Source organism: Populus trichocarpa, chromosome 12 (genome assembly GCF_000002775.5).
Source record: "Populus trichocarpa isolate Nisqually-1 chromosome 12, P.trichocarpa_v4.1, whole genome shotgun sequence".
NCBI lineage: Eukaryota > Viridiplantae > Streptophyta > Magnoliopsida > Malpighiales > Salicaceae > Populus > Populus trichocarpa.
In genome coordinates, this window is record NC_037296.2 from 689,388 (window position 1) to 703,899 (window position 14,512).

The window sequence follows — 14,512 nt, forward strand, 5'->3', positions numbered from 1 at the left end:
GCTTCGCAATTGTGACATTCGAAGGACAAATGTAGCTCTGCTTGGTAATCTCACACAGCTTAGAATGTTAGATCTCTCACATAATAATTTGAGCGGTGAAATCCCATCATCATTTGAAAACCTTTCAAATCTAGAGAGTCTATATTTATTTAGTAACTTATTCAATGGGACAATACCATCCTTTTTGTTTGCTCTTCCTTCTTTAGGTTATTTGGACCTTCATAACAATCATTTCATAGGCCATATAAGTGAATTCCAACATAATTCGTTGGAATACCTTGATCTGAGCAATAATCACTTCCATGGTCCAGTCCCAAGCTCAATTTTCAAACAAGAGTATTTGGAAGTCCTTATTCTTGCGTCCAACAATAAACTGACAGGTGAGATTTCTTATTCTATATGCAAGCTGAAATACCTTGAAATCCTTGACCTGTCCAACAACAGTCTGAGTGGTTCTATTCCACAATGTTTGAGCAACTTCAGCAACACTCTCTCAATTTTGCATTTAGGCATGAACAATCTTCAAGGCACTATCTCTTTAGCATTCTCAGAGGGGAATAGCTTGGGATATCTCAGCCTCAATGACAACGAATTGGAAGGGGAAATACCATCATCTATCATCAATTGCACAATGTTGGAAGTTCTTGATCTTGGCAACAATAAGATTAAGGATACATTCCCCCATTTCCTAGAAAGGCTTCCAAAGTTGCAGGTTCTTGTTCTAAAATCCAATAAACTCCAGGGTTCTGTGAAGGATCCGACTACTTATAATTCATTCTCTAAATTACAGATTTTTGACATCTCCAGCAATAATTTGAGTGGACCATTACCAACAGGGTTTTTCAATAGTCTTGAAGCAATGATGACCTCGAATCAAAATATGATTTACATGACATCAAACAATTACTATGGTTTTGCCGATATTTATGCCTATTCCGTAGAAATGAAGTGGAAAGGATTGGAATTTGAGTTTGTAAAAATTCAAAGTATCCTCAGAGTACTTGATTTGTCAAGTAATAGTTTCACCGGTGAGATTCCAAAATTGATCGGAAAGCTTAAAGGACTCCAACAACTTAACCTCTCTCACAATTACTTTACTGGTCATATCCAATCATCATTGGGAATTTTGACCAATCTAGAATCATTAGATCTATCTTCAAATTTGTTAACCGGAAGGATTCCTATACAGTTGGTAGATCTAACATTTCTCCAAGTCTTAGACCTTTCACATAACCGGCTTGAAGGACCCATACCCAAAGGAAAGCAGTTCAACACGTTTGATCATCGCTCATTCGAAGGAAACTCTGGTTTGTGTGGATTTCCAATGCCAGAAGAATGTAGCAATGGCGAGGCACCACCATTACCATCATCAAACTTTATTGTAGGAGATGATTCAACATTGCTTGAAGATGGGTTTGGATGGAAAGCTGTGGCAATTGGGTATGGATTTGGGTTTATGTTTGGAGTCATAATGGGATATGTTGTGTTTAAAACAAGAAGACCTGCATGGTTTCTGAAAATGGTTGAAGATCAATGGAGTCTTAATGCAAGCAGAACAAAGAAGAATGCTAGTAGAAATGGTGCAAGAAGAAAATAAACAATGCAGTCAGTATCTTCAAAGTTCGTTCTGTAAGCTGTTTCCTTTCAGATTTTGTAAGTATAGAACTATAAGTAATCATAACTACAGTTGTATATTGTAGTATTATTTCTATAAAGGTTGTGCCTCAAGTGATACCAAGTGTTATTTTATAGTATTTAATTTTGTATAAAATGTTTATGACCAATAACATAAACAAAAATAGAATTTATAAATATTGAAAATTATAGGGACCAATTATGTAAACATTATAAGTTATAGGGATCAAAAGTGTGAGTGAGTGGCTCTATATTCAAAGAAGAAACAATGAAGCATTTTTTTTTAATGAAATGTAATTATAATAAAAATTAGGAATAATACTATCTTTGCTAGAAGTTCAATTAAAGCATTTGTTTCTTTCAAATATTTTTTTAATTCCTTATTGCAACCTCTATTTCTACTTTTTTTAAAATAATAATAAATTGAAAATTGACAAGGTTTTATATTTTTATTATTTAACATACATATTTATATTAAATGTATATGTTTTAAATATGATTTCTAAAATCTTGAGATTTTATTATCGATTTAATTTTTTAAATTCATTGCAGATCTTATATTAAAATATCATACCTATCTGGCATTGAAATATAAGGTTTGAATTAAAAAAAGAGAGTTTGATTTCTAGCAATTTCAAGTTATATTATTTCAATAAATTTGATTTTATCAAAATAGAAAACTCCATGTTATATTAAAGATAAAGGATAATATAGAGTGTTAAAAAGACTTATAATAAATGAGGAGTGATATTAACAAATTATAGATTGGGAATATCCCCACCATTTCGGTACATTCTTTTCGGGAAAAAAACAACAAAAAAATTATTAAAATAAAAATAAAAATGATATATATTATTAATTAAACAATTAATAATATCTTTGTTTCGTAGTTGAATTGGTCAGCATATTGGTTTAGTTGAAGGTTGCAGGTGAGAGCTACACTGATAACATTATTAATTTTTATGCGACAAACAACATGCAATATCTTTTCTTTTCTTTTTTCCAAAATAAATAAATAAATAATATATCATCCACCCTTTATATATATATAAAATACTTCACTGTAGAAATGAATAGTTAAGCAGCCAGGCCAAAGGTAACCCAGCAGATGTATTGCGCTAGAAAAGTTAATAATTAATTAATAGTAATAATTGTTGTCGCTCAAGTAAGATCAATGAGAAGGTGGCCCCCACTTTAAAGACTCTACATGTAAATTAAAGGGTAAACCTCATTCTGGTCCTTAAACTATATATGCATCTCAATCAAGACCTTGAACAATGTATTTTATCAATTAGATCCAAACTATGCCATATATTTCTCAATTGGGTATTTTTCTTAAAATTATTTCCATATAATTTTACTGTTTTATCATTTATGCAATGAAACTGGTCTATTAAAGGAAAACTTAACATTAAAATTGAGAGAAAATGGATAGAAGGATCCAATTGAGAAACCTCCGGAATACTTTGGATATAATTGATGAAATTATTTGTTCTTAAACTTAATTTATAATTATCTTATAGATTTTTGGCTAATGTCTTATGTTTCCCACAAATTGAATGTGGACTTGGCAGATAAAGATTCATCCCACATAAAGTGGGGCCCAACTAATTCAATTAGCTGACGTGTCCTTGTCCATTTGTATTGTTAATAGAAACCTCTTTTAAACCCCCTTATTTTCCTTCATGTTCCAGCAATCCAAACAACCCTCGTAAGAAAATTTGCCAACGGCTTCTCTCTTAGGTTCGTTGCAAACAAGCCATTATCATCAACAACTCCTGCTACTTCACTAGCTTCTTCTTTGGTGAATTCCACAAAGATCAAAGTAGGACAGGCAATTCAGAAACATTGTCATCTTGGACGGGCAGTTGATGTAAGGTTGTGTTTTAGAGGTGGAGACATGGGGAAAGGCCCAAGGATGAGAAAGTTATCCTTCAAATTATGAATTCCATTTTAGATTTTTTGTGATTTTGGGTTACTGTGTTTACTAAAAGTAATGGGGTGGTGAGAGCAGAGGAAGATGCTGAGAAATCTAAGCAAGTATTGATTTGGTGTCGTCAACTATTCAACAAGTTGAGGAAGATTAAGGACAAGGAGTCCGATCATGGTAGACACATGAAAGGATTTAATAAGTTGAAGGTTAGGGAGCCAATGTCACAAGTGGTGGAGAATGATGCAGATACAGTTTCACAGCGAAAAGATGACGACAATCTTGATGAGGTAGGGCTCTTTAACATTTTTGTTCGCGGTTTATTATTTATGTTGTCTTAGTTGTTTTATATGCATTTAGTTACTATCCATAGCTTCATATCATCTAATGTAAGTCTTATGTATTCTTGTGAGTTCATTAATATAGACTTGTAGTGAATAGTTCATTAATATCCAACAAGGGCTTTCCCCATTGCACCATTTGGCGATTACTACGGCACATGTAATTTGTAGATGATTTAGCATCATAACTTGTGAACTGTAGCGAATACCTTATCGGTTCTCTTAGCTAGATATTTATGGACTGTTGCAAAAGGAAACCGCATTACCGTCTTCATCTTTCCAAATCATGGCTTGGCACTCAAAGTTCTTCTCTACATCTGGGTGTCAATGTAAAATGAAACTAGAGAAAGGATATTTTCTATTACGTTTAAGTTTGATGCATGCTTTTTGGCTAGTTAAACCATTGGCCACTCGGACATATTGTCGTTGTCTGCCATAGACTCTTTATCTCCACCATCTTCAGGTTGTTCGAACAGGTTACTTTGACATGCCACCTCTGACTGTAGATGAAGTAATTGAGCAGCTGGAAAATGTAGATCATGCCTTCTATGGTTTCAGGAATGAAGAAACTGGTACGAATTTATGGTTCTTGCGTCAATTTCTTTGCACTGATCCTCTATGTTCTGTTATGTAGGCGCTAAACTGGTGGATGCTTAATTTGAGATGATATTAATATTGTCTACTAAAAACAAGCTGGAGGTATGGTCTCATTATACCTAAAGAAAATGGCAGTGCAGGACAATTAGAGCTGTTGGTGGTGGAACCAGCTAGAGAATTATCACTAGCAGAATAACCAGGCCATGCAAAAGAGGATCCTTTCATGAAATAGATTAGAAAACCCACTTGTCCCATTATCATCAACAATTCCTACTACTTCACTGGCTTCTTCTTTGGTGAATCCCGTAAAGACCCACCCCAACAGTGTCCCTCAAGTCCCATTTTTTATGCAAAAATGTGAACTTTATTGAAACTAGAAGGAAAACAAAAACCCTTTTGAGCCATGGTGGCTATTCAATGAAGATGTCATGGAATGGTCCTCTCTGTTCTATTAAATTAATCATTCAAGGCAAAAACTTGGCGGTTTTTCTTTTACATTTGCATTTCTGGTTTTTGCTGTCTTTAAACTCTTTAAAGATACAGTTTTTATCTTCTTTTTTTTCTTATTGTCAGAATTGTAAACGTAATATAATGTTTGGATTTTATTTATTTATTGTTGGGAAAACTAGGGACAACTAACCGGATCAATTCAGCGGAATACAATTCACAATTCACAAGTCTAATCCTTTCTCCCTCTTTGTGCAGTAAAAAACAGAATCAAACAATGAACAAATATAATGCAACAATCACACAAATTAACACCAAGATTTTTACGTGGAAAACCCGATGCGGGAAAAACCACGGGACCGGAGTCCACCTAAAAACTTCCACTATCACAAATAATGGGTTCACAATTGTTCTTTCTCAGATTCAACTAAGGGCTACAACATATATATCATCAAGAACAACTTATTCTCGGATTACAACAAGATTAAAGAGAGTAATGATAGAGAAAAGCTCACAACACTGACAGCCCCGTTTTCTGTCAAAACGACCAGCTTCCACACACCAATCTTCAATCCAACCGTTCAGAATGAAAAGGAACGTGTCTAGAAGCTACTGTCAAAATCTCAGCCCGATCCAACGGTGAACAAGCTGGAAATCGAAGGAAGAAGACAGACTGCTCTGCTGCCTCCTCTTCTTTCTTTCTCTCGGTTTTTCTCTGCTCTCTTGTTCAAATTTGCTACTGCCATCTACAGTAGCCAGACATTTAATTTAAACCAAAGAGGCAGCCAGCTGCCTCCTTAATTAATGTGGTGGTCCCCCCATCACATGGTGCGGGACCACACAACAAATCTCCCCCTCACGCACCATGTGAGGAATTCGCCATACTGGCGATCAACATGTAAGCTTCAATTTAGGAGGCTCTGACAAGCCTGCTTCCCTTCTGCAAAACTCAAACTTCTCTCTCGATAGAGGTTTGGTCATCATGTCTGACACGTTGTCATCGGTATGGATCTTTTCAACAACAAATGACTTCATCTCCATAGCATCTCGAATCCATTGATATCTAACCTCAATGTGCTTTGATCGAGAGTGAAAAGTAGGATGCTTACTGAGATGGATTGCACTTTGACTATCACAGTGCAACACAAAGTTCTCTTGAACTAGGCCAAGTTCATGTAGGAACTTCTTCATCCATAACAACTCTTTGCCCCCTTCAGTAAGAGCAATATATTCAGCCTCAGTAGTGGATAATGCCACACATTTTTGCAACCTTGATTGCCATGAGACTGCTCCCCCTGCAAACTTCATCAAGTATCCTGATGTGGACTTTCTAGAATCAACATCACCAGCCATATCTGCATCTGTGTATCCATCCAACACAGGTTTATCATTACCAAAACATAAGCTGAAACTAGAAGAACCTTTGAGATACCTGAGTATCCATTTCACTGCTGACCAGTGTTCTTTACCAGGATTTGAGAGGAACCGACTAACCACACCAACTGCATGAGCTATATCCGGCCTTGTGCAAACCATAGCATACATCAAGCTACCAACTGCGGATGCATAAGGAACCTTTTTCATCTCATCTCTTTCTTCATCACTTGAAGGACACTACTTAGAACTTAGTTTAAAGTGGCTTGCAAGTGGAGAACAAACCGGTTTGGAGTTGCTCATGTTGAATCTCTCAAGTACCTTTTGGACATATCTCTCCTAAGATAGCCAAAGTTTCTCCTTCTTCCTGTCACGTGTGATCTTCATGCCAAGAATCTGTTTTGTCGGTCCTAAGTCTTTCATTGCAAAAGACTTGCTTAACTCTTCCTTCAAAATCTGAATCTTCTTAGCATCATGGCCAACAATCAACATATCATCCACATACAACAAGAGAATAATAAAGTTTCCATCTGGAAACCTTTTCATAAATACACAATGATCAGAAGTGGTCCTGTCATAACCATGGTCCACCATGAAAGAATCAAACTTCTTATACCATTGTCTTGGAGCTTGCTTTAACCTATATAGGCTCTTTTTCAACTTGCAAACTAACTGCTCTTTACCTTTTGCTTCAAACCCTTCAGGCTGCTCCATGTAGATTTCTTCATCTAAATCACCATGGAGAAAGGCAGTTTTCACATCAAGTTGCTCAACTTCAAGATTCAAACTAGCAGCTAAGCCAAGCACAACTCGGATTGAAGACATCTTGACCACTGGTGAAAAGATTTCTTCAAAATCAATACCCTTCTTCTGACCGAAACCTTTCACAACCAATCTTGCCTTGTACCTTGGCTGTGAGCAATGTTCATCAATTTTCAACCTGAACACCCATTTGTTGTTGAGTGCTCTCTTACCTTTAGGAAGCTTCACTAACTCAAAGGTATGGTTTTCATGCAAGGATTTCATCTCTTCTTGCATTGCTTTAAACCACTCACTTTTCTTCTCATGTGACATAGCTTCATCAAAGCATTCTGGCTCTCCCCCATCAGTAACTAGCACATACTCATGAGGAGAATATTTGGTGGAAGGTTGGCGAGGTCTAGTTGACCTCCTCAATTGTGGCTCATCTGGAGCTTCCTGCATAACCTGTTCAGGAATAACATCAATATCATCATTAGTTGATTCATGATCACCAACTAATGGCTCAACAAGAAAACCACCATTATCATCATTTTGCAAATCTCCCCCATGATTAGCAGGCATCAAAGGTAACTGTGGAGTAGGTCTTGGATTGGAATTAGATGGAATAAAAGTTGTAGACTCTGTTTTCTCCTTCAGTTCAAAGTCTTCAATGGTTTGATCTTCAAAGAAGATAACATCTCTACTTCTCACAATTTTCTTCTCTTTTGGATCCCACAACCTATAGCCAAACTCATCATCTTCAGATCCCAAGAAAATACACTACTTTGTCTTGCTGTCAAGCTTGGACCTTTCATCCCTTGGAACATGTATAAATGCTCTGCATCCAAACACTCTCAAGTGTGCATAGGAAACATCCTTTCCTTTCCAAACTCTATCTGGAACATCAAACTCAAGAGGAACTGATGGAGAAAGGTTGATCATGGCAACTGCAGTCTTCATTGCCTCACCCCAAAAGGACTTAGGCAGCTTTGCATGAGAGAGCATACATCTAATTCTTTCAACAATAGTTCTGTTCATTCTCTCAGCCACTCCATTCTGCTGTGGAGTCTTAGGAACTGTCTTCTCCAACTTGATACCATGTTCCCTGCAGTACTTTTCAAAAGGACCCCTGTATTCACCACCATTGTCTGCTCGAATACATTTTAGCTTTCTACCAGTTTCTCTTTCAACTCTGGCATGGAAATCCTTGAAAACATCAAGCACCTGATCTTTGGATTTCAAACAAGTGGCCCAAATCTTCCTGGAGTGATCATCAATAAAACTAACAAAGTACAATGCACCTCCAAGAGACTTATCAATCATAGAGCAAACATCAGTATGAACTAAATCAAGAACATGTGACCTTCTATGTGAAGGTGATCTTTGAAATGCAACTCTATGTTGTTTACCAACTAAACAATGAGTACATATGTTCAAGTTCATAACTTTCAATGGAAGGTAGTTCTTCTTGGCAAGGATGCCAAGACCTTTCTCACTCAAATGTCCAAGCCGCTTATGCCATAGATCAGTAGAGCAATCTTCAATTGCATTCACCTCCCCTTTGATCACCTTGGCTTGTGACATGTAGAGACCCATCTTCTTCCCTTTAGCAACAATTAGGGAATTTCTGGAGAGCTTCCATTTACCATCTCCAAAGTAACTGTGATAGCCTTCTTCATCAAGAGTAACTGTAGAGATCAAATGTAGGCGCATATCAGGCACATGCCTAACATCTTTGAGTAGCAACTTGCACCCAGTATTGGTTTCCAACCAAATATCTCCAATACCCACAACACTGGCCATCCCTTGATTTCCCATCCTAACTTGACCAAAGTCACCAGCAGTGTAGGATGTGTAAAAATCACGTCGGGGTGTAACATGGTAAGAAGCTGCTGAATCTGCAACCCAGGTGGTATCTTGACATGCAAGATTAACACAACCATCATCACAAACAATGGCAACATCACCATCAAACACAACTGCAGCTGTACCATTATCTTCATTCTTGTCTTCATCTCTACCCTTTTTATCTCTTTTATACTTTCTGCAATCCTTTTGCATATGCCCAGGCTTGTCACAATAATAGCACTTAAAACCCTTCCTTGACTGAGATCTTCCTCTTGGCTTCCATTTGCCTTTTCTATTGCTGAATTCTCCATCTTGCTTGCCGTGAGAGAACCTGCTTTGACTTCTCCCTCGACTTTCTGTAACAAGTGCATGAGACTCGGAAATGCTTGTCCCTTTCCTCCTCTTCTCTTCATTGAGGATACAATCCTTCACTGTTTTCAAAGTGAGCTTTCCATTCGGAGTAGAATTGCTAAGTGACACTACCAAAGTCTCCCAACTATCCGGCAATGAACTCAATAGGATTAATGCTTGCATTTCATCGGCTAACTCAAGGTTCATCAATGACAGCTGATTCAAGAACCCTTGGAATACATTTATATGCACCGAAGCATCTTCACCATCTCTATACTTCAAATTCACAAGGTCTCTAATTACAAAAACCTTGTTTTGTGCACTCTCCTTGGCAAAGGTTTCTTCCAACAGCTTCCACACTGTATAGCAGTCATGTTCTTGAGCAATATGATTAATGGACTTAGAAGATACCCATTTTCTAACATTAGCGGTAGCCTTTCTATTAAGTCCATTCCATTTTGCATCATCCATATCATCAGGCTTTATTCCTTTACATTCAATTGGCAAAGCCAAATCATTGCAATATAAGTGATCCTCCATCATTGTTTTCCATAGAAAATAATTTGAGGAAGTGAGCTTTATCATACCCGAATCTTCCTTTTCCATTTTAACTGCACAAGAAATTCAATCTACACAACCAAATGCTCTGATACCACTTTGTTGGGAAAACTAGGGACAACTAACCGGATCAATTCAGCGAAATACAATTCACAATTCACAAGTCCCAATCATTTCTCCCTCTTTGTGCAGTAAAAAATAGAATCAAATAATGAACAAATATAATGCAACAATCACACAAATTAACACCAAGATTTTTACGTGGAAAACCCGATACGGGAAAAACCACGGGACCGGAGTCCACCTAAAAGCTTCCACTATCACAAATAATGGGTTCACAATTGTTCTTCCTCACATTCAACTAAGGGCTACAACATATATATCATCAAGAACAACTTATTCTCGGATTACAACAAGATTAAAGAGAGTAATGATAGAGAAAAGCTCACAACACTGACAGCCCCGTTTTCTGTCAAAACGACCAGCTTCCACACCACCAATCTTCAATCCAACCGTTCAGAATGAAGAGGAACGTGTCTAGAAGCTACTGTCAAAATCTCAGCCCGATCCAACGGTGAACAAGCTGGAAATCGAAGGAAGAAGACAGACTGCTCTGCTGCTTCCTCTTCTTTCTTTCTCTCGGTTTTTCTCTGCTCTCTTGTTCAAATTTGCTACTGCCATCTACAGTAGCCGGACATTTAATTTAAACCAAAGAGGCAGCCAGCTGCCTCCTTAATTAATGTGGTGGTCCCCCATCACATGGTGCGGGACCACACAACATTTATTTATTTTGCTGTCTAATTTGTGATTGTAACAAATGTTAGGATGTAGCAGTTGACTGATACTGTAAAAGAGCATGTGGAGGACAAAGTAGGAAAGGCAGTTCAAAAATTTAGTCATCTTGTAAGGGAAGTTGATGCAAGGTTGTCAGTTAGAGGTGGAGAGTTGGGGAAAGGTCCAAGGATTAGAAAATGTAGGTATCCTTCAAATTATGAATTGGATTTTAGTATATTTTTTATTTGGGTTTGCTTTAAATTTGTCAATTTTTGGATGGGGTGTTTTTATTTGAGGTTACTTTGTTTACTAAGAGGCATGGAGTGGTGAGGGCAGAGGAAGATTCTGAGACAATCTATGCAACTATTGATTTGGTGTTGTCAATTATTCAAAGTAAGTTGAGGAAGATGAAGGAGGAGTCTGATCATGGTAGACACATGAAAGGGCTTAATAGGTTGAAGATTAGGGATGATGCAGATGCAGTTTCACGGAAAGAAGATGATGACTATCTTGATGAGGTATGGATCTTTAACATTTTTGTTTTACCAAATTGTCGTTGCAGTATATTATTTATGCTGTCTTAGTTGTTTCATGTGGATTTAGTTAGTATCCGTAGCTTCATATCATCAAATGTAAAGTCTTATGTATTCTTGTGAGTTAATTGATATAGAGTTGTCATGAATAGTTCTACTCCCAACAAGGGCTTTCCCCATTGCACCATTTCGTGATTACTACGGCACATGTAATTTGCATATAATTTTTTAGCATTATAACTTGTGAACTATTGCGAATACCATGTTGATTCTCTTAGCTAGATACTTATGGACTGTTGCACAAGGAAAATGTATTACCATCTTCATCTTTCCAAATCATGGCTTGGCGCTCAAAATTCTTCTTTACATCTGGTGTCAATGTAAAAGATATTTTTTATTACCTTTAAGTTTGATGCATGCTTTTGCTTTTGGCTAGGTAAACCATTGCCCACCTGGACATATTATTCTTGTCTGCCATAAACTCATTATCTACACCATTTTCAGGCTGTTCACACAAAGTACTTTGACTGGGAGGAACTAGTTTCTGAAAAAGTGTTAGCGTCTGCATCTTTTGGAAAAGATTTATCAATAAATGGATGTATCTAACCTCCATGATTGCTCCAAAATTAATACAAAGAGGTAGCCAGCCAGCAAACGCCAAGTAATTAGGAAAGCCAAATAGATCATTGTATTTGTTGATCATGTTCTATCAGGAAAAGGCCCGAAAATACACACCCCATCAAGGTTTTCCAGAACATAAGGCTTTGAAGTTTAGAAAATAAAAAAAAAATTGAAAAAAATTAAAATTTCTTCTTTATGATATGCCTCTAGAAACATAGAACAAATTTCGAAATGATAGAGGTAAATCAGAGATATAAACGGACAAGGAAGTTCACTAAGTTGGAGACTGTAAAACCATTGCAGACATATAAGCATAAAATAAAAGGCAACATCTAGGAGTATAAATCCATGTATAACAAAACCTAAATCAATTATTTTCACCGTTCATTATAATTTGATGAAATGAACTCTACTGCTCATATCACAATGTTTCAATATTAACTTTAAGGGTTTAAATATTGGGGTCAACATCTAGGAGAACTCGTTAAATTTCTAATGCCGGAGATTCTGATAAATCAGATAGTGATTATGATCAATGGGATACTGATTTATTATAACTAAATCATGTAAAAGGCCTAATAAATATATTTATATTCTTGCCAAACCGATTATCTGATGGAAAAGGAGATATTTTTTGATCTGATAGCTGGATAACACTCAAGTTTTGCTAATAGATTCTAAAAAAAGGATTGTAATCCTTTTTAAACAATGTAGAGTAACTTATTAGTAATAAAATATGATTAGAGTTCTTGTTTTAGACCCTTTTGTAAATTATATCTTCAAATTCTAATTTGATTAGATTCATTATCGGTCTGAATTTCTCTAAACACACCAGACCAATACGGGTTTTGCATCCTCAGATCATCCAAGGACGAGGCTTAATCTCAATTAATGCATTATCCTCTCCTAGTTCCAAGGATTGAACTGTTATTGGCATTTAATTCTTCTCTTTTAATTCACTCTTTCTTCTAAAATCTTACTATTTGTTTCTCTATAATTTTAATTGTATTTATGACTTAATTATATATTCTCGATTATTTGATTAATTAATCAACACTTGTCAAATGACTATATATATAATTATTTTTTATATGATTAATTAATTTTCTTCATGGTAAGAAACACCAATTAACTATGATGTAAATCAATACAGTGGTGTTCCCATTAATTCCTAGTCTCGTCAATGAAGACTTTTGGATCATGAAAATATAGATATAATAGGCAAAGTCATTAGGGCTGCATTATTTTGCATACATATAATCTGTGGTCTTGCGAGTTTTGAGTCAAGAAAGCTAAGTCTACGAACTACTTTATTTTTTATTCATTATCCCTCACTCAATTTCTCATTTCCATTATGTTTCCCTTTCACTTCAATCCAACAATTTAATATCATCGATCCTTCTCGGCTCCAATTCAAACGTCGAGGAAAAGGCTGTTTTCTTTAAATATTCTTTTGACCAAATTACAGCCGGTCATTATACGAAAACTAAAGTTCAATTATTGGAGCTTTTTTGTTTTTTGACACATTAAAATAAAGGGTAAAGTAACACGGCTAAAAAAATAATTAAAAAACTAGCCTCGACTCATTTTGAATTTTAAGTTCTCAAAACCACCCCCGTCCCCCTCACCACCCACCCGTATCTCTCTCTACATCACTCATCTCTTTTATTTTTTTATTATATTTTTAATTGATAATTGATAAATTTTAATTAATCCTAAGATATTAATAAATTATAATTGTATTTTGTTGAGTTGTGTTGTTTGAAAGAATATTTATAATTTAAAAATATTATATTTCCATGATAGTATGATTGTCAACACTCACAATTATATCACTTATAATAGAGGAAGCCATGAATACCTAACTACCACACTCTACATTAAACAGGTCCCTAAACGAATTATCAAGAATGTTATGTGATCGACTTGTCTAGAATATGTTTGAAATAAAGTTGAAATTACTTTGAGAATGTTCCAAATCAGGGTTAGTCAAGCTCGTTATGTCGGTATACCAATCTGTAGTGACAAAAGTGTGAACTCAATGTTTGGTTTTGCAAGGATCAATGGGATTAATATGCTAGAGCTCTACTTGAATAGTAGACATAGACGAGGAAGCTCTTCTAGTATGGAGTTGACATGATTTTCAAATAACTCTGAGAGAACCATATAGGCATCATAAATAACTGGTCCATCTAGGTTAGGTGGTAATGTTAGTAGACAAGTTTCGATGCAGAAAATCATTAATATAGAACTTCTGTTGGGCATGACATCTACTACATATTGCTATAGACGATCTGAACCAAGTGATGATGAAGATGAGCATCATATTGATAGAGTTGTGGTTGATGGGGAAGATGAGGATGATGACAAACATGTCCTTAAGAGTTGAGGTGATACTCCAGATTCATACACGAGTGCTCCATACCCTTCTATGAGCTAGATAAATTATTAGATATAATTACATGTTATTATATGTTATGAAAAATATAAATAGATTTATAGTTAGTTTAATTTTTTTAATAAAATGTTATGTTGTGTTAATCGTTAGTTTAAATTTTTTATTTACGATTGAATATATTATATGTTGCTTATGTGAATTGTGTTTTGATGCTGAAAAACTAGTTATTTGTGATTATGCGAATTGAATTTTTTTTTATATTTAGCTTAAGCTAGAACCACAAAAAAGTTTGTCTGTGTTAGAGAAGTCGTAGATATTATCTTCGATATGCGAGTTGCAATTGACATTTACATAAATTTATTTT

General features: G+C 35.7%; 1 protein-coding gene across 1 annotated transcript; it reads left to right on the top strand.

Moving 5' to 3' along the window:
* Positions 1–4,742: 4,742 nt before the first annotated feature.
* On the top strand, positions 4,743–14,139 carry LOC18110773 (ribosome-binding factor PSRP1, chloroplastic; the record flags this gene model as incomplete). The annotated part of the gene is given in 7 exon segments (XM_052446049.1): positions 4,743–4,816; positions 4,818–4,986; positions 10,657–10,796; positions 10,889–11,114; positions 11,408–11,509; positions 11,634–11,689; positions 14,040–14,139. Coding segments are annotated over 7 exon segments (867 nt in total), but the record flags the coding sequence as incomplete, so codon positions are not given.
* Positions 14,140–14,512: the final 373 nt, after the last annotated feature.